Raw genomic sequence first — 17,421 nt, 5'->3', positions numbered from 1 at the left:
CTCTCTTTGTCCCCTTTTGTTCCCTTGTTTGTCTGTGGCCCATACTTATGTGTTTATTAATTCAACTTGTCTTTTATGTTTGCCGACACGGCTTGCTTCTGTTGGAATGACATTTATATACAAATGTATGTCCATATGCATATATAGATATGTATACTTGGCCCCAAAATGTATGCTGCACTTTATTTGACAGCCACTGCATCGGCTCTTTCTTGCACTTTTTCGACAAAAATTGTATTCCTCCTTTTCATTTTGGCGACAAAATGTTTCGCCTGCCAATATCAGAAGAGAATACATGTGCAATATATGTATGTATATATAATCGTATATAAATATGATTTCATTGGCCTCCCTCCGAGTTAAGTGGGTAGCCAAAAGAAGAACAGAACTTTCATCTTGTTGCCTTTTGCTGCGAAATATAATAACTACTCAACAAAGAAGAAGAATATAAAATAAAAAAAAATCGTGGGCGTTTTGTGTTGCTCTTTGAGGCTTTTTTCGTTTCCGTTTCAAGATGGCTTAGGATTTAACTGGCTTTATGACAATATTATGAAATATTATTTAACAACATCAACACTTTTCTAACATAATTTAAAGTGACATTATAAGGAAAAAAAGAACATTTTTCTTGGTGCTTACTCTAAGAGTCATTTAAAATAAATTAGCTCATTAATATTTGATGCTTGTTTTCAATTAGTAATTACTTAACTCTTTATTAACTATCCTTTTTTTTTTTGTACATCTTACATATCAATTAATCTAGGTGTTAAAACGTGTGGAGGAGTATAATGTATAAGTGCAGAGTACAATTATTCAAGCCAAATGTTTGTTTCAATTGAAATCGACCTGCATTTTTCTTTGAAATGAAAACGATAATAATCAAATCTCTTTTATGTATTTTTTTTTTTTATTTTTTGTATATTCCTGTAAATAAAACTACAAGAGAAAAGAATCTACTTATGTTTCTTTAAATTTAAGGTTTTTCTTCATGATTCATATACATTTTTTTTCTTTGCCCATCGTTAAGGATATTAACGCGTATGTGAGTAATTTTTGTTACAACTTGACTCAAAACCTTTGCAAGTCTTATGTTAATTTTTATTTTATATACTTAATTCATTTTTTGCCGTGCCAAAAATTTAAAATTTTTAGATCGTATTCGAACACCGACTGAAAATGGTTTAAACTGAAAATTAATTTACCTAATTAAAAACGAATGCGATTTCACCAGCTCTTGTGTAAAGCCAAAATCTATAGGAGAGTTTCAAACTGATTAAAAGCAGTTTTTGTGATGATTATTTTACCCCCATACAACAATTTGTGTCGAAATTTTTCTTATGCTAATGGTAAGATATTGAAATTTTTTTTAAAACTGTCGTCAACAAAGTTTCTAAGAATTGCACATGCTACAAATGCTAAAAATACTTATAACATTTTATTTTAATTCTCTAACATTTGAGTATTTTCTTTTTGAAGGTTACTTATAAAATTACATCTTATTGCTCATTAGATCATTAGCAGTTATTGATTAATTAACGATTTTTAATTAAACCATTTTGTCAACTTCGGAATTTTTGACTGTTGTCATATAATTAAACTAACTAACATACTTTGACTCCTTGAAAAATATGTATAGAGTCTATATTTAATCATTACCTTGCGTGTTTTTAACCAATTCTCATCCAAGAATTAATTAAAACTAAAAGTATTTTAAGAATTTTGAAATTTATTTATGTTAGGAATAAACAAAAAGCCTAAATGAATTCCCAAATGAGTAAACCAAATAGTCAGTATGTCATGATTTAATAACTTTTTGGTCTGTGCCCTGAGACTCTCATAAATGTTAGACGGTTAAAAACAATATTCGAATTATATCCCGGGAGCATCAATTATTATATGATATATATTTACATATAGAGGACTTGATACCTTGCCACGATTTGTAGTCTGCCCATTTCCTTAAAATTTTGTTAAAGAACGTTTGAAAAAAATATCAATATTTTGAATATTAAAACTCGAACCATTCTGATAACTTAGAAAACTAATATGATTCCTAGGACCCAAAATAGGATGAAAGGATTTTTGTCTTTTTTTTGACTATCATAGAGTTATTAGCAGATAGGCAAAGTATTTTGATATCGCTAAATCTCTATAAATTTTCCAAGAAGCTATGATAATTTTTTCAATTTTTTTTTGAAAACTTGTTGTACTATATTTAATATAATTAATTTGAAAATGACAACAACTGCCGAATCAGTAAGGTAATTTACAAACTCTGAACGTTTAATTTCAACCAATCGAAAGCTTAAAGACAACAAAAACCACAATGAAAACTTTAATATAATCCGATCTATCATTATTTCTGCTTGATGCATATTTGCCGATGAAACATGAGTTGTGTTTACTGATTAGCAGTTAATTTATATTTTTGATTATATCAGAAAATTATTAATTAAACGAGCGATTAAAAGTGAAAGGCTTAATTTATAATTATTACTTTAATTTTCAAGAAACTTATGAATTTCACTTTATAGAATCATAAAAAAAAATCCACTTAAAATATTCACAAGAAAACATTAATTCAAACTAAAAAGGAGGAAAATAGAAGCCTTTGAATTAGGTAATAAAGTGAATGGGAATATGAATACCACCAACATAGTTGTTGAGTGTGTTGTTTACACTCACAATTACAATTACAGTTACAATTACCGTTACAATGAATGAAATGGCAAAGGCTCCCATGCCAAAGCGCCATCCAAAAGGCAAATGAAATGAAATCTTTTGCGATTTGGCGCGGCAAATGTTGCCTCATAATTTTACCCACATAAATTTGACACTTTACTTGGTTTATCTTCATATTATTTGATTTCCATTTGCATTTGATTTTGAGTGTTTTTCTTTTATGTGTTTTGATATGAATATGAATGCGTTTGAATGTGTTTTGAATGGCACAATTACCTTCTAAGACTTATTGCTTTCGAACTTTTGAGATTTCGTTGCCGAAAGAATTTGACATGCAATTTGGTTTATCTTTTTAGCACTTGGAATTTCTTGTTTCGAAAAATTTATTTAAAAATTTCACACGTTTTGGGTTTTTTCAATGATTTTTTTTTTTGCTTTTATATTTTTGTTTTTAACAATTTAATTCACATATTTAGCAAAAAACAAATGAAATATAATAAAATGAAATTTGAAAAATACGCGTTTTTATAAATATTGTGAACGATGTTAGAAAAAAAATAAGATAAAAACACTCTGTTCTTCTGTTTGGTATTTTTGTTTGACGGAGGAATTGTTTCCAACACGTTCGCAGTGCTTTGTTGACAGGCAACGACTGAAGCCGCTAAGGAAAATCAGTCTCTAACATCACGACGACGACGACGACGACGACCTACAGCAGCGTCTAACAAGCAGACGAAAACCTTGTCGACTGCGAGACAACGACCACGACGATGATGACGATGATGACGATGATGATGATGATGGTGATGAGGAGGTGGTCGAAGGATTGGCCAACACGACGGCGACGACGACAACCACGACAACATTGAATGGATGTATGAGTGAGTGAGTGGGTGCTTAAATCAGCTGTTTGTTTGGCCTAAAGAGTGGGTGGAGGCTACTGGCTACTAGTGGGAACTCCGAATATTTTTGTACGTGAGCTTCGGCATGTTTCCGAATCGCCAAGCATATCATACCGAACTCATTATTCCAATGATGTTAGTTAACATAAACGCTGTTAAACGCTGCGGGTGGTCATAATGTTATGTTAACAGAGTGTTTTAACAATCTGCCAAAGGCTTCAAAGTTCGTATTTGTTTGTTTAAGGCAATCCATATATACAAGCATACATGTATGTATGGACATACATATGTACGTATGTATATAATATTTATATATATTTATACATATGTATTTATTTATTATTATTATTATTTTTTATTATGGCCCATTGAAACGTTTCATGTTTTATTTGTTTAAATTTTTTTTCGGGTTTTCTTTCTTTTCTCATTTTTTTGCTATATTTTTTTTTCCTTTTTGTACTTTTATGTCTGATGCGCATTTGTTTATAAACAAATTATGTTTGTTTGTTTGGTTTGCACCTTTGGCTAAGCGACGGCAACGGCGACGGCGACGGCGGCCGCAAATAGCAGCCAGCCAGTACCCTGAACTAGCAATAACAATCAAAACCAATTATTGGTAATAAATCAGCCATCGATTTATGAAAGTGTCAATGAATGTGTGTGTGTTCTTTAGCCACAACTCTCGTTGAACCCCTCCTTCTCCCCCCTTTTTGCGTTCTCCCCCATCTAGCTCACCTTTTTTCGCTTTCAAGTCGATTCAAAATCGCATTCAAATTCAATTTGTGACGTCAAAGGAGTGTGGTATGTGTGTGCGGTCTGTATGTGCGTGCTAAAACGATTGTTCTTCTGAATGTGAATTCATTTATACTCTGTGTCCATACAAATTAGAGTATATTGCACATGCAATATTCAATATTTTGCAATATTCCAAGAAAATGGAATAAATGTTCATCAACCAACGATATGAATAAGCAAATAAATATTACTCAGAACAAACAGTGGGCAAAGTCAGATCTATTAGTTTGAGAATTTACACTTAGTTTTCCATTATTTACAAATGACTCATTCAAAACTAAGAAATGTTTCAATCGATTTTTGACACATGGTTATAGGGTATCTGGTAGTCGATTTCTATGTGAAAATTGCCTCTTTATTTGTGTGGATTTCTTTCTTGCTATTTGTGAATAAATAATTAGCCATTTGGCTGGCCGCTTTGGGGCTTGTATGCTTAATATTACTTATTTCAAATGATAATTATGATGAGTGGAAAATGGCGCAGCAGGCAAATTATAAGAATGCGACAGATTTCCATTTTAATTAGGAAAAATTCTAAAAAATTAACCATAAACAATTCGTGATGAAATTTTCCACCCACTAATAAACAAGAAAATGAATACACATACGACTTATGTATGTACGTACATATATGCTATATAGTCATGTGATTCTAGACAGTTTGTATTGATTGCAATTTCCATTGCATTTCCCTCTGATAATCTCAATGATTGCGAATTAACGCATTTGTTTATCTTGTCAATTTGTGGATTAATCAACCGTTGTATCTATAATGTATCTGCATGTATTAATAGGTGAAAGTTATCCCTTTTTATATGTTACGCTGTATTTTATTAATGTTGTTAATTTTTAAAGCCACTTTGGCTATACTTCTCTCCGAATGCCATAAATTTTGTATTTATGCGCAGTTTAAATTTTTTAACTGCACGACACGAAAGCACTGAATTAAAAAGGCCCGTAGCGAAAAAAGGAGAAAAACTGCATTAAAAACACGGACGGGCGGACAGACTGACAGACTGACAGAAAGACAGAGAATCACAGATCAGAGGTAAGAAGGAACTCGGGCTATAGAGTACTCTTGACTGACTGTAAGCTGGTTGGATAGACTGGCAATGAGACAATATGCGACATGCTAATACCCTATAAGAAAAAGATTTACATAAAAGAAACTCATGCTTTTATGTTTATTAAATAACAATTAAATTTTTCACAAGTAAAGCTCTTAGCTTTTACCCATTTTTGGTGATTTGTCACTAGGATACGATTTCGGTGTATACCTACTTACATATATTCGAACTTTGGGCATTTTTTTTTTGTTGTTTTTTGCTGCTTACCTCTCTTCTTTTCATGTTATTTTATTTACATTATTTACAGCATAATAAACTGTAAACTGTGTAAATGTTGTGCATGTTGTTTGGTCACGATACAGAAACCTACCTGCTGCTGCCATCGTAGACAGATATTTACCCTTTGCCTTACTCGCCTCCTAGTTGCCCGTAGAAAAAGAAGCAGAAGAAGAAGATGAACATCCTCTTTGCATCCTCTTTTACGCGGCCCAGCCCCTAAAAAAAAACGCTGCAATGGGCGGGTCGGATTGTTGGCATTCCTCTTAATAAAAAGTAAATTAGCTGAAGCACATTAAGTTGATGTGGCGGGAGCCACGGCCGAGCTTCTATAGTATTTCTCGCCTCGAGTTTTTTGTTTGTGTGTATGTGTGTGTGTTTTTTTATTCTGCTTCTCAAAATTAATTTTTACGTTTCTCGTACAGAGTACGTCGTTCCTGTTTCTACTGCTCCCACATCCTGCTGTTTCCTGCCATTTGGCGTCGATTTTATGTCCTGCCATAAAATTTTAAAGGCAAATTTCTCTAGATATGCGCAGATTGTTCATATGAGCATGAAAATGCTGTCATAAATGGTTTTGACTAGGCCATTAAGGAGTTGGCCAGTAAAAAAATATATTTTTTAATAGTCGGTCAGCTGCATTTTAAGAGGGGCCAAAAGACTAATGGCCCAAATGGCTTGATGGGTGAATGGCTATTGGCTGATGGCAAATAGAAAGACAAAAGTGCTATGGCAAATAATTATATCTAATTCGCATCATATATAAGTAGATTGAATTGAATTTCACAAAGATCTCAACTCACAACAGTCTTGAAACTTTATACTTTTAACTTTTATCCCTCTTTTCGTAGGCAAATTAATGAACTATAATTATAATTAGGTATATTAAATTTTAACTTGACATCGTTTCAAGTTGCCCTGCGCTTGTTTTGCTGCATGTTTCTTGGCTCTTGGCTTTAAAGTGCGTTTTTTCAATGCCTTTCTGGTCTGAATGTGTGTGGTTTTTTCTCTTTATTGGTCGACTTTTTCTTTTGTAAATTGCTTGCTTCATTAATTCATTTTAAATTACACGCCATTTTGTTTCATGCAAATTATAGGCAATGCCTCCGCTTTCCTCTCCTCCCCTCTTCGAATCTTTCCTTTCCTTTCCTTTCCGCTTCTCATCCAGCTGACTTTGCAATGCCTTCAATTAAGTTTTTGCAAAATCATTCGATTAAATGTGTTTTAAATGACTTCCGTCTCATTATGAAATTTGTTGTTCTTGAATGGTGCCCTGCCTGCTCCTCTATTAATCAGTTGATGGGCATATGGTGGGCGTTGGTTCTCCTATTTAACAGATAAAGGCGTGGTAAACCGTATGGGATTAACTATGCAAATTTTGTAACCTTATTAAATGGGTTTTAATTATTTTCTTTTTTTTGCTGTCGTCAAGCAAATATAAATAAATCATCATAATAATATTAATGTGGAACAACATTGTTAATTAACATTTAATTGCAGAGCTTCCACGGTCCATGGTCCAGGTCGAGGCAGAGACGTGCTGATGAAAGTGAATTAAGTAAATGTTTGTTTGCTTAACTCACCAGCTAAAAGCCTTGCTAATGGCAATCAAATAGTTTATATTTAACTGTATTTGCTCAACACTTTTCGCCTGTTTTAATTTTGAAATTAAGTACCTACTAGTTAGCCATCCTGTGCAACTACCTTCAGCCAGTTCTACAAAACTTGAAGAACAAAGGAAGCAAATGAGGGAGAGAGAGAGATTGATCCACAGCAGAGAAATGTAACCAACCCAACTGGAAAATACCCTAAAAAGGTGTAAGTAGAATATATGGGAAACAAAAATGAAGAAATAAATATCTATATCAAGTTAAAAATCTGATTTCTTGTGAAATCGACCCAGTATACCCCATTTAGGTAATAGAGTATGAAAATAATTTGCAAAGCTATTTACATTTAAACTATGCTGGTCGAAAAAAAAAGAAAGTGTGAAGATTGCTTCTGGCCGATATGAGAACAGAGAAAGCGAGAGAGAAAAGAAAGAAGAAGAAAGAGCAATAGAGGAAGGGAGGATGTAAGAGAAAGAGTGAAAGGTGATAACCCTCTGGCATTTGATCTGTGGCACATGGACTATGTGAAAAAAGGTGATGAAATCAATTGGTCAGTTAAATGTATTTATTATTTAAGGTTGCCAAATCCGCAATTGGTTGTGTGGTAACGCAAATTGAATTGGCAGTCAATTGAAATGATTTTCCTGTATGAGCTTGGCTATGAAGTTAAAAAAAAAAAACAGGATTTAAGGGATTTAAGTTTGAAAACAAATAATAAAAATATCTACATACATACACATTGTATATACATACAAAGAAAAGTATACAAAACAAACATACAATTCTTTCTGTCTGTTGGTTTGGCTTACTAGTTCATAGAAGTTAAAAATTAATAAGTTTAAATCCATTAAAAATAAAGATAGTGTATCATAGAAATTTATTAAAAGTGTAAACTTTTCCGGGTCTTTCTTTGACATGTTCTTTACTATTTTTTTTTTTTTTTGGAAGTCCGAAGTTTTTGGCATTCTGATTGAAAACACGGCCAAAATTCTGTGAAAAAAATCACGTACTAGATTTGCATATTTATGGCTATTTTGGAGTGTGTCTGTATGTATATCTATATCCGAAGGGGACATCTTGAGTTGCTCGCCCTCTGCAGTCCCCTTTGGTCCACCTTTGAAACACAAGGGCTTAAATACTCCAGCCCTATCCCTATACCCTATAGCTTTGTGGAGTGATTTAAGTGGCAAATGATGCGAACACGTGTTGGATAACTCCAAAAGCCAGTGGAGCGTACAATGAGTGACGACGACTGAAATCAACTGGATGAGTGAGTTTATTGATGAGCTATTTGTTATCTAGTTGATGTTGGTTGACTACTGTCCCCCAGGCAACACATACACACACCACACTCAATTCGAAGGGAAGGACCCGCAATTATGTTTGCTTACGAAGGAAGCTAGCAAAAATTTCAAACATTTTGCAGCAGCAAAAAAAAAAAAGGAAAAATAAGAAATGAAAGAAAGCATTTCAATTGTTGTTTTTATTGCAAAACACACACACGCACACATACACGCACACCCTCTTTGAAAGCAATGACCTACATTTGGAATGCTACAAACACAATTTCAATTCCACTTGGAGTCAATGTACAATTAACCCAATTGCAAAGTGTTGTCAACATGCGGCAAGAAAACGCGTGTTCCCTGCGTTTGTTATGTAATTTTAGTGACTGTGTATGTGTGTGTGTTAGTGGTTCTGTATGTGTAACATTTCCTGCTTTTGTTAAGCAATTTCCGTTGTTGTTTTTTTATTTTACTTTTTTCTCCCGTCTTGTTTTCTAGCAGCCACCCAAGCAGAAAGTCAGTGTTTATATATCCGCCATAGCTTACTTTTTAGACATTGACTTGCATTTGCATAGAGCCAAACCCGAGAGTTTCCAGAGCAGAATCTCCACACTGGGCCCAACTTCATTTTCAATATGTCACAACAGGTAATGGCTAAGCCAACTCTATGCCACAGACTGAATGCAAGCTCATGTTGACATGCCAAAGATTGACACACACCACCACCACCACCTGGCACGTTACCTTGGGTCAACATGGCGTATGAGCAATTTTCCTCTTTTGCACGTGCCAACAGGTCATCACCGGGTCGCTATGCTCTGTCGACTACTGCCTGCTGTCTGCTTCTTCTGGTTGAGGTCAAGGTTAAATGGCTTGTTGATTGATTTAAGTTTGTCTATTAAATTATCACAAATTGTAAATCTAGGCAATCCAACTAACAGGCGTCTTAAACAGAAGAGAACTTTAAGATCTTGCTAGAGAAAATCGTTAAAATTTATCGATTAGCTGTCGGCTATACATTCGCTTAGTTCATTGGTCTCGGAAATTTTATTGCCATCTCCATAAACGCTTTTCCGACTTCAGTTTCCTTTGTCGTTGCAGTTCATTGTGGCACATTTGAAGACACATGGTCAATGGCTGCCATATTTTGCACACACACACACAGAATGCATTACTTTCTAATGGGCATCGCAACTGCATTTCCATGATGATAAATGGTTCGAGCGATTTTTAGCAAACGAAAAACGTGTTATTTATGTACTGGCAAATGTGAGCACACACAAAAGACGGGAAGAATGAAGGCTTCATTGATCCAACCCAGAAAGTAGAATTAATATTCTCTCCCATCTCTTTATTTTGTCATATATCTAAAGTGAGTAGGTTTTCTCTCTTAAAAAATATGCAACACGCAAAATAATTTTACGAATTTCATCGCCCATCGTTACCCTCCCTTCCCTTCTCTCTCTCTCTCTCTGTTTCTCGACCACCTAATTTCAATCGCTCAACGCTTGACCATCATTTAATTTATATGCTTGGCCAACTCCTTTTGACGTTGCTGACGCAAAATGGGTTTGGTTGGAAGGGAGAAGAGTGGAGGGGAGGGGAGGGGAGGAAACAAAAAATGAAATCGCATGGCGTATTCAGTCAGCATAAAAAACCACGCAAGCCGCGGTGAGAATTTGTTTACCCTGTGCCGGTTCCGGCCTTGTATTTTTTCCCTTGATGGCACTTCCCCTGCCCCTGCCGTTGCTTGGGCTCTCTACTCGAACTCGTATTTGTTAAATTGAAAAGCATCGACGTTGGTTACCGCTGACGACCGCTGAAAAGGCATCCGGAATTTGCCCACCAACACAGTACAAAAAAAAAAAAAAAAAAAAAAAAGAAGCGAAGAAAAAAACCCACCAAGCGCGTAGAACTCTCAAAGTAATTGATGTTAACGCTCGTGAAGAGGGCTCCAAAAATGTTTTTGGCATTGGTTTCTTGTTTAGTTGTTCCACATGGAAGTTGGGCAACGGACATGGCAGAGAATCTCTATAATGGCCTCTTTTAAAGACTGGCTTCTCCACTTATGCAGAGTGCCCAGGATTCAGCCCTCAGTCCACTTCACCGCAATCCATCTCGACAGGGCCACTGTTATCTTCTCTTTCAACTTTCCAGTTTGTAGTCAATATTCGTGTTAAACTTCGAATTCAATGCATTTCATTGACTCTTTGTGTGTGTATGTGTGCATGTCTGTGTGTGTTTGTGTGAGGTGCTTGAAAATTCATTTCAATGATTACAAATCGTTTGACCGGGGCACAGAAGGAAAAAAAAAGGGCCGGGGTTAACTTTATCTATGCCGAAGATTGTATACCCTGACATAAACAAATTATTATTACTTTATCCTTACAAAAAATACGCAGGTGATTTGTGATTGATTTGTATGTAATTAGTTGGAATAGTTTTCAACGTCTTTGTTTAATATTAATAAAAGATTCAAGTTTTTAGAAAAACGTGCTTAATATTTGCATAGTGAAAATTCAGGACTATCGTTCAAAGGCACCGTTAGAAAAAACGGCAAAAGGTGACATTTACGACATTTACGGGCCACCATCAAACACCAAATGTACTAACCGCTTGGCCACCACTGTATGTATCATGATATTTCATTGTATTTTTATTTGACAGCTCCTACAATTACCATATTTTTAACAATATTGACAGAATCATAAATACGGACTTAATCGTAAGTTAATTACTTAGTTTAGGGAATACTCCCATGAGCTATATATATATATATATATATATATATATAGCATTTGCGATGTGCATCAATCCTACTGTACACGAAGACGAGAGACAAGACTACGATCAAAGAGAGAACGTGAGCGTGTGAGAAAAGACAATCAAAGAAAGAGACGAATGAGAGATGACGGCGAGAGAGTTGGTTTTTGCGCGTCGAACAAGACGGAAGTGTTTAAGGTCTTGCGTCATAGTCGGATGCAAGGTCAAGTCGAATACCATAGACGGGTGCTATAAATCGTGTGTCAAAGTCGGACACTAAAAGTCGAGCGCCAAAGTCGGGCGCGAGAAGTCGAAGCGTTATAGACCGACGCCAAAGTCGAGCCAAGCCAAACGACGATTGTCGTGTAATCCCTATTTAGTCGTATTTTCATATAAACCCCCTAGACTATAATTATATCGTAAATAAAACCCCACATATACATATATAGTCATTAACAGCAGTGTCGAATTAGGAGGGGTTTCTACCTTGTGTGATAAAAAATTGTTTTTGTTTTTTCCATTTTCGGATATATGTATGAAAATGTAAAATTACGAAAGGTATCGGCTGTTAAGTGGAGCGGTGTCAAGCGCGTTGGGCCGCAGCTTAAATTTTTAAACGCGTTTTTCTCATAACAAAATTTTTACACATTTATTTTATTTATTTTTATATTTATTTATAATGAGTAACGAAAAAAAGGCAAAAAATCATTTTTTGGCAAAAAAAGCTCATAATTTTTTCTGGTTTCATATTTTTTTTCCCTTATTCTACTACCAGCGATCCGAAAAAGTGTCTAGATTAAGAAAAATTTTCATTTTGGTTTTCACTTTGCAATCGGTAGAACTTACATAAGGACGAGATGGGGATGCCATTGTAGAATACAATTTGATATGAATTTCGTAAATTTTAAAATATTTGAATTTCTTTATCAGATGTTTATCTGCATTTGAATCGCTCTTTAGTATGTTTTAAATTGACACAAAAAATTGGATATTTAAAAAAATGCATTTCACTCCGATTAAAAAATTAAGTCATGATACATTTTTTTAAAAATTGGAAAATTAGTCCTCGAGATTTTAAAGCTGATCTACTTAAAAATAAAGACATTAATTTTTCAAATAGTCAAACAATTTACCAAATTAGTGTTTCATGAAATTAAGATTGCAAAGCATTTAAAAATGAACTTGAAAGCATTAAAATGAGATTCCACTTTCGATTAAAAATTGACAAAGGTAGAGATTCGTAGAGTTAGGAGTTTTTAACAATTCTCAAATTTAATTTATGTCAATGAACTTTGAATCATTCCTTCAGTGTATCATTTGCTAATCCTGATAAATAACTTATCCGTCACTGGTAAACAGCTATATTAAAATGACAAATATAGACAAATTTTATGACAATAGCGTATAAAATAACGTTTATGTTGGCTATATGCTATAGTGATCCGATCCAACTGAAACCAAGATATAGCCTCTTAGAGGCTCGGAGAAGTTTGCGTTGATCTAGACAGGTCCATCTGTCCGTCCAGCTGATCAACAATATATATACTTTATATGGTTAGTGATGGTTCCTTCTTTGCGTTGCACACTTCTTACCATAATTAATATATCCTTTTTGCAAGGGTGTAAAAACTCAAACAGTAGCAAAAGGAAAGTGGAGAGCCAGTGGACATTGGCAACAAATAAGTTACACGTGCAGGAATATTGTCTGTTTAAAGGTTTATGCCTCAAGAAATATCACGAATTAAGCATGCGACAAATATTTGATAAAAGTCAAAACTCTGTGAAACAGGCCGAGATGTCTGATATGCTACAATATAATGGCTGTACGTTTCCTTTTAATTAAAGTTTAAGGTTTAAAAAGTATTGCCTACTTTCCAGCTGATATGCTAATGATATTGTAAGGTTTAATTCTCGTGTAAACATTTAATTTGATATGTGTTTGTGTGTGTGTGTGTGTGTGTGTGTGTGTGTGTGTGTGTGTGTGTGTGTGTGTGTGTGTGTGTGTGTGTGTGTGTGTGTGTGGGAGGGAGAAAGGTATAGCTTACTGAATGTGTGGGTGTGGCTGCGATGCGCGTGCCACCATTTTAAGTTCAAGTGTAAATAAAGCCATAGCAAAAGGCGAACGTGAGCGTACAAAAATTGCAATTACCCGAAGATACCCACACAGACAGAAGTGAAGGTAGATGTAGATGTGGGGGAGAAGTACGTAACCATAAGCTGTAATGTCTCTCCAATCCTCTCTGTCTCTCCCTCTCTCTCTCTTACACACAATTCTTTCTTTGTGTTTTATTCCTTTATTGCTATATCACCTGTTTGTTTCAAATCGCAGCGTGTTTTTATGGCCTCCGCAGTCAAGTGCAAATAATGCAAGATGAGTGGATGCTGGATCTTAGGTAGCATAATAAGCAGAAAAGTAGAAGTAGTGGTCGTGAGGAGGGGAGGGACAGATGGATACTATTCGTATCAGTTTATTGCATTTATTGGCCACTTGGCAACGGTAACTGGTAAGAAATTTATGGGTAAAGCACACGAAAGATCAATTTCAATATTTATATCTTTTACTCCTCTCGTGCATATTCATTTGACTTATTAAATTTCAATTTTCATTTGAATAACAACAGCAATAAAAGGAACAACACCAACAATAACAACAATAACAAAAAACGGCAATAAGAACAATGACAACAAAAATTTGTACTCGTTTCCACTCAATTTGCATGCAATTTTCTTTCCTCCTGCCTCATGCCATTTAATGGCATTTGATTGAGTTGAAACAAGAACAAAATGCGGAAAATAGATAAAAATGAAATATCAAACAACAAGAGAGAGAGAGTGGAAAAACAATTTCAATTGGTGTTCAAATAAAATTCTATCCATGCGTTGTCAAAATTAATTAAAAACTACAACAACAAATTTGTTATATATACATATACATATTCTGCTTTTCATCACACATTTTTAGCCTAATCAAAATTAAAATATATACACTAAATGTACATAACGACGAGAGTTATTTAAAATATATTGTGGTAAATTATTTACCTGTCTGTCCCATGTTTAAAGACCTCAATTGGCCGACCAGTTTGTGGGGATGCAGGAAATATTAAATTTCCTTATTGATTGTAAACATCAATTTTTTTGTGTTGTTTCACTAACCGACTGTACATATCTATATTAAATTAAAGACATAACAAGCAGTTAGCTGCCATCTAATTATAAATTTATATGAAGCTTTAAAAAAAAACAACTTGTAGTTGGTTGTTATTTTAATACGGTTACTTTTTTAGGCCCGCTGATTTTTTTAAAATTTAGTATATACGACTAAAACAAACAGTTTAGAACATAAAACCAATTTGAACTGTTTTGGTTACGCCTGCCTTGATTACCGCTATAAGGGCACATTGCGTATACTTAATTAAAGAATTGCGTCGGACAACGCCGGTTAGAATCTGTTTAGCACATTAGTTTAACTTACTGTTTAACTGTTATTGGAGATACATTTAATACAGATAAGAAGCATATCAACATATGTGATAAAAAAACATCTTTGATTTTAAATTTTTACATAACCTGGCCTTCGATATCTATATTTTACATTAACTTTTAGTCCAAACGTATAGACTCTATGCCAAAACCTGTGTGTTTCTGCCGCCTAATGTGTTTGTTGAAAAAATGTTTTAATTGCAAAAAATCCAAAATTTGTCTTAAGTCCTCTTAATACTATACTATCAATTATGGATTATGTCTCAAAAACTGAATATTCGACCAAAGTGTAGAACAGTTTTAAAGATAAAAGTCCCTTGATTGTCTATTGCATACTTTAGGGAATCGATTTCCCACATTGCAGCCACGTGGATCCGCCTTTGATGCACATAGGTACATATGTACATTGTACATACATAACATGCCATAGTTTATTGGAAAATTAATATACTCTTGCGCATACAGCGTAAACTTTAATAAAAATGCATTTTCGTATAATATATGTATGTATGCTATATGCAAATATTTGCGGCAATGAGCAGAAATTTTCGCAGGAAAAATAGAGGAAAACTGTTTAAACTAGAATATTCAAAAATACAAATAGAATTTTTTTATGCCTTAAAAAAACGCATGATTTAACACATTGTAAAAGATTTTGTTTGAATTTAATGCAGTTGAAAATGAAAAGTAATTAAGCTTGGCATTCAAATATTATTTCAATTTAATAGTAAATTATTTATTTTTTATCAAAATTTTCTAGTCCCTAAAATTAGAATATAACTTATCAGCAGCTACTTTTCTTTGAACACAATTGGCCAATTAAGTTGGTCATTAAAATTACTTATATTTCAAACTAAGACTAGCTAAAAGCGTGGCGTTCGTAAAGACAAATCCAAAGATCTCAAGTAGGAGAGATTGCCTCACATAGAAGTAGTTGGTTAGGCTGACAGAGCGATGCTTCAACAAACAGCGCTTTAGATGAAGTTGTTCTAACTAAAATTGAATAAAAGAAAAATTGTATTAGAGAAACACTCAAATTTACGAATACTCAAATCTATTACCATTAGAAAACTCCATTTACTCTGAGGACATTTGGGCCATAGGCGTAGAGATTTCATCATATCCTGTCTATGGAAATGCTGTATTATCTCTTGTTCCATTATGTGTATGCCGCGTGCCATGTTAACGACATGCAAAATATTCGAATTGGCAAAGCAAAAGCATAAACTTGTTACAAACACTTCTGGTTGTCCCTGGTCATTGAACATATAGTCCAGACCGAACCAGCATATGAAGACTATCTCGGATATCAATCGCGAGGTATGGGAAATCCAACTAACGCATTGTATACCTTCACGCAGTTGGAGCAGTTTTTGATAATATTTAAGGCAACATCTTCTTCTTGCCTTCCGACGCCGGGGAGGACGTTCGAAATATTTGTGCAGCGATTTCAATAAGCTCATGTGCAACAGCATTGCCACATCGCAGAGGTAGTAAATGAACATGCCTCGGCCAAAGACAATTGCCATTATATATTGCAAATATGGAACATTTCGACCGCTGTGGACCATAAAATAAAATGGCACGAACTCTCTTATAAAATGCAAAAATAAACTAAAGCTTGACACTTGAACAGATCGGCCAAAGAGCTGGTAATGCATAACCCATAGATTTGAAAATAGATTCAGCAAGTGACATAGATCTTTGCTACGATAGACAAGTGCGAAGCCACTTCCAAATATGCCCGAATGACGTGAAAATATAATTGAATATGCTGTAAGTTTCCTAATATGGTCGTAATCGAAATTCGTATGAAGCTGATCCATTAGATACATTTTGATGGCTGGCCATATTAACGGAAAAATGAATAGATAGTGCGCCAGTTTCAAATATTCATGCCAGAATTTCGAACTAACAAACAATTCGCGTTCACTATTATACTGAAACTCATTTACAGCCAATGGTTTAGTAAGCCCGCCTAAGACTTTGAGTAAACCGCGTAGGTAATAGTTGCCCATGATTCCAAGCAGCACTGAGGGCACATTACTCAAATGAGTGTGGGTGGCTTCAATTGTAGCTCCAATTGTGGCCCCTTAATTTATGTGATGCGTATTAACAGCCTTTTTTATGCTTATAGGCAAATTAAAGTTAATGAGTTCCTCAGAAATTACGGCTCGGCATAGTCTAGTGGCGGTGCTCACAAAAGTTTTTGTATATCCTTCCACATTCGGGACACATAGACTAACCCAAAATGGAGCTCCAATTCTATTAATGTTATCGGATCTGTGAACTAGAAAATTGCATAGGAGAATAATTAGTTGTATTGTTAGTTATTCCAGTCATGTGATTCGTTCTTTTTGATTATTCAATTATTTGATTTATCCTTTGTTCTTGAAAGGTTGCCAAACGAGCTGGTTGTTCCATAATATACAGTTTACCATGCGTAATATGTTCTAATAACAAACAAATATTTACTCAACAATAACGCAAACAATATTCCATTAGTTCCATTAGTATCTTTTATAATTTTTCAAAGTGGTTAAGCTGAAGTTTAAAT

The 17,421-nt window shown here is 34.4% G+C and overlaps 1 protein-coding gene across 1 annotated transcript; it reads right to left on the bottom strand.

Annotated features, from left to right (window-relative positions):
- Positions 1–15,629: 15,629 nt before the first annotated feature.
- On the bottom strand, positions 15,630–17,132 carry LOC124460653. Its single transcript, XM_047011919.1, has 2 exons — positions 15,926–17,132; positions 15,630–15,857 (listed from the first exon to the last, which is right to left on the bottom strand). The coding sequence occupies exons 1-2, from the start codon at positions 16,880–16,882 to the stop codon at positions 15,702–15,704; spliced, it is 1,113 nt and encodes a 370-aa protein (XP_046867875.1). The 5' UTR covers positions 16,883–17,132; the 3' UTR covers positions 15,630–15,701.
- Positions 17,133–17,421: the final 289 nt, after the last annotated feature.

Source organism: Drosophila willistoni (assembly GCF_018902025.1).
Source record: "Drosophila willistoni isolate 14030-0811.24 chromosome XR unlocalized genomic scaffold, UCI_dwil_1.1 Seg143, whole genome shotgun sequence".
NCBI lineage: Eukaryota > Metazoa > Arthropoda > Insecta > Diptera > Drosophilidae > Drosophila > Drosophila willistoni.
The sequence above is the reverse complement of the archived record's forward strand: the minus strand, read 5'-3'. Positions and strand labels throughout refer to the sequence as shown.

Coding starts and splice junctions, on each gene's coding strand:
- LOC124460653 (XM_047011919.1), bottom strand. CDS start 16,882: ATGGGCAACTATTACCTACGCGGTTTACTCAAAGTCTTAGGCGGGCTT. Junction 15,858..15,925: donor GTAAATGGAGTTTTCTAATG/GTAATAGATTTG, acceptor ATTCAATTTTAG/TTAGAACAACTTCATCTAAA.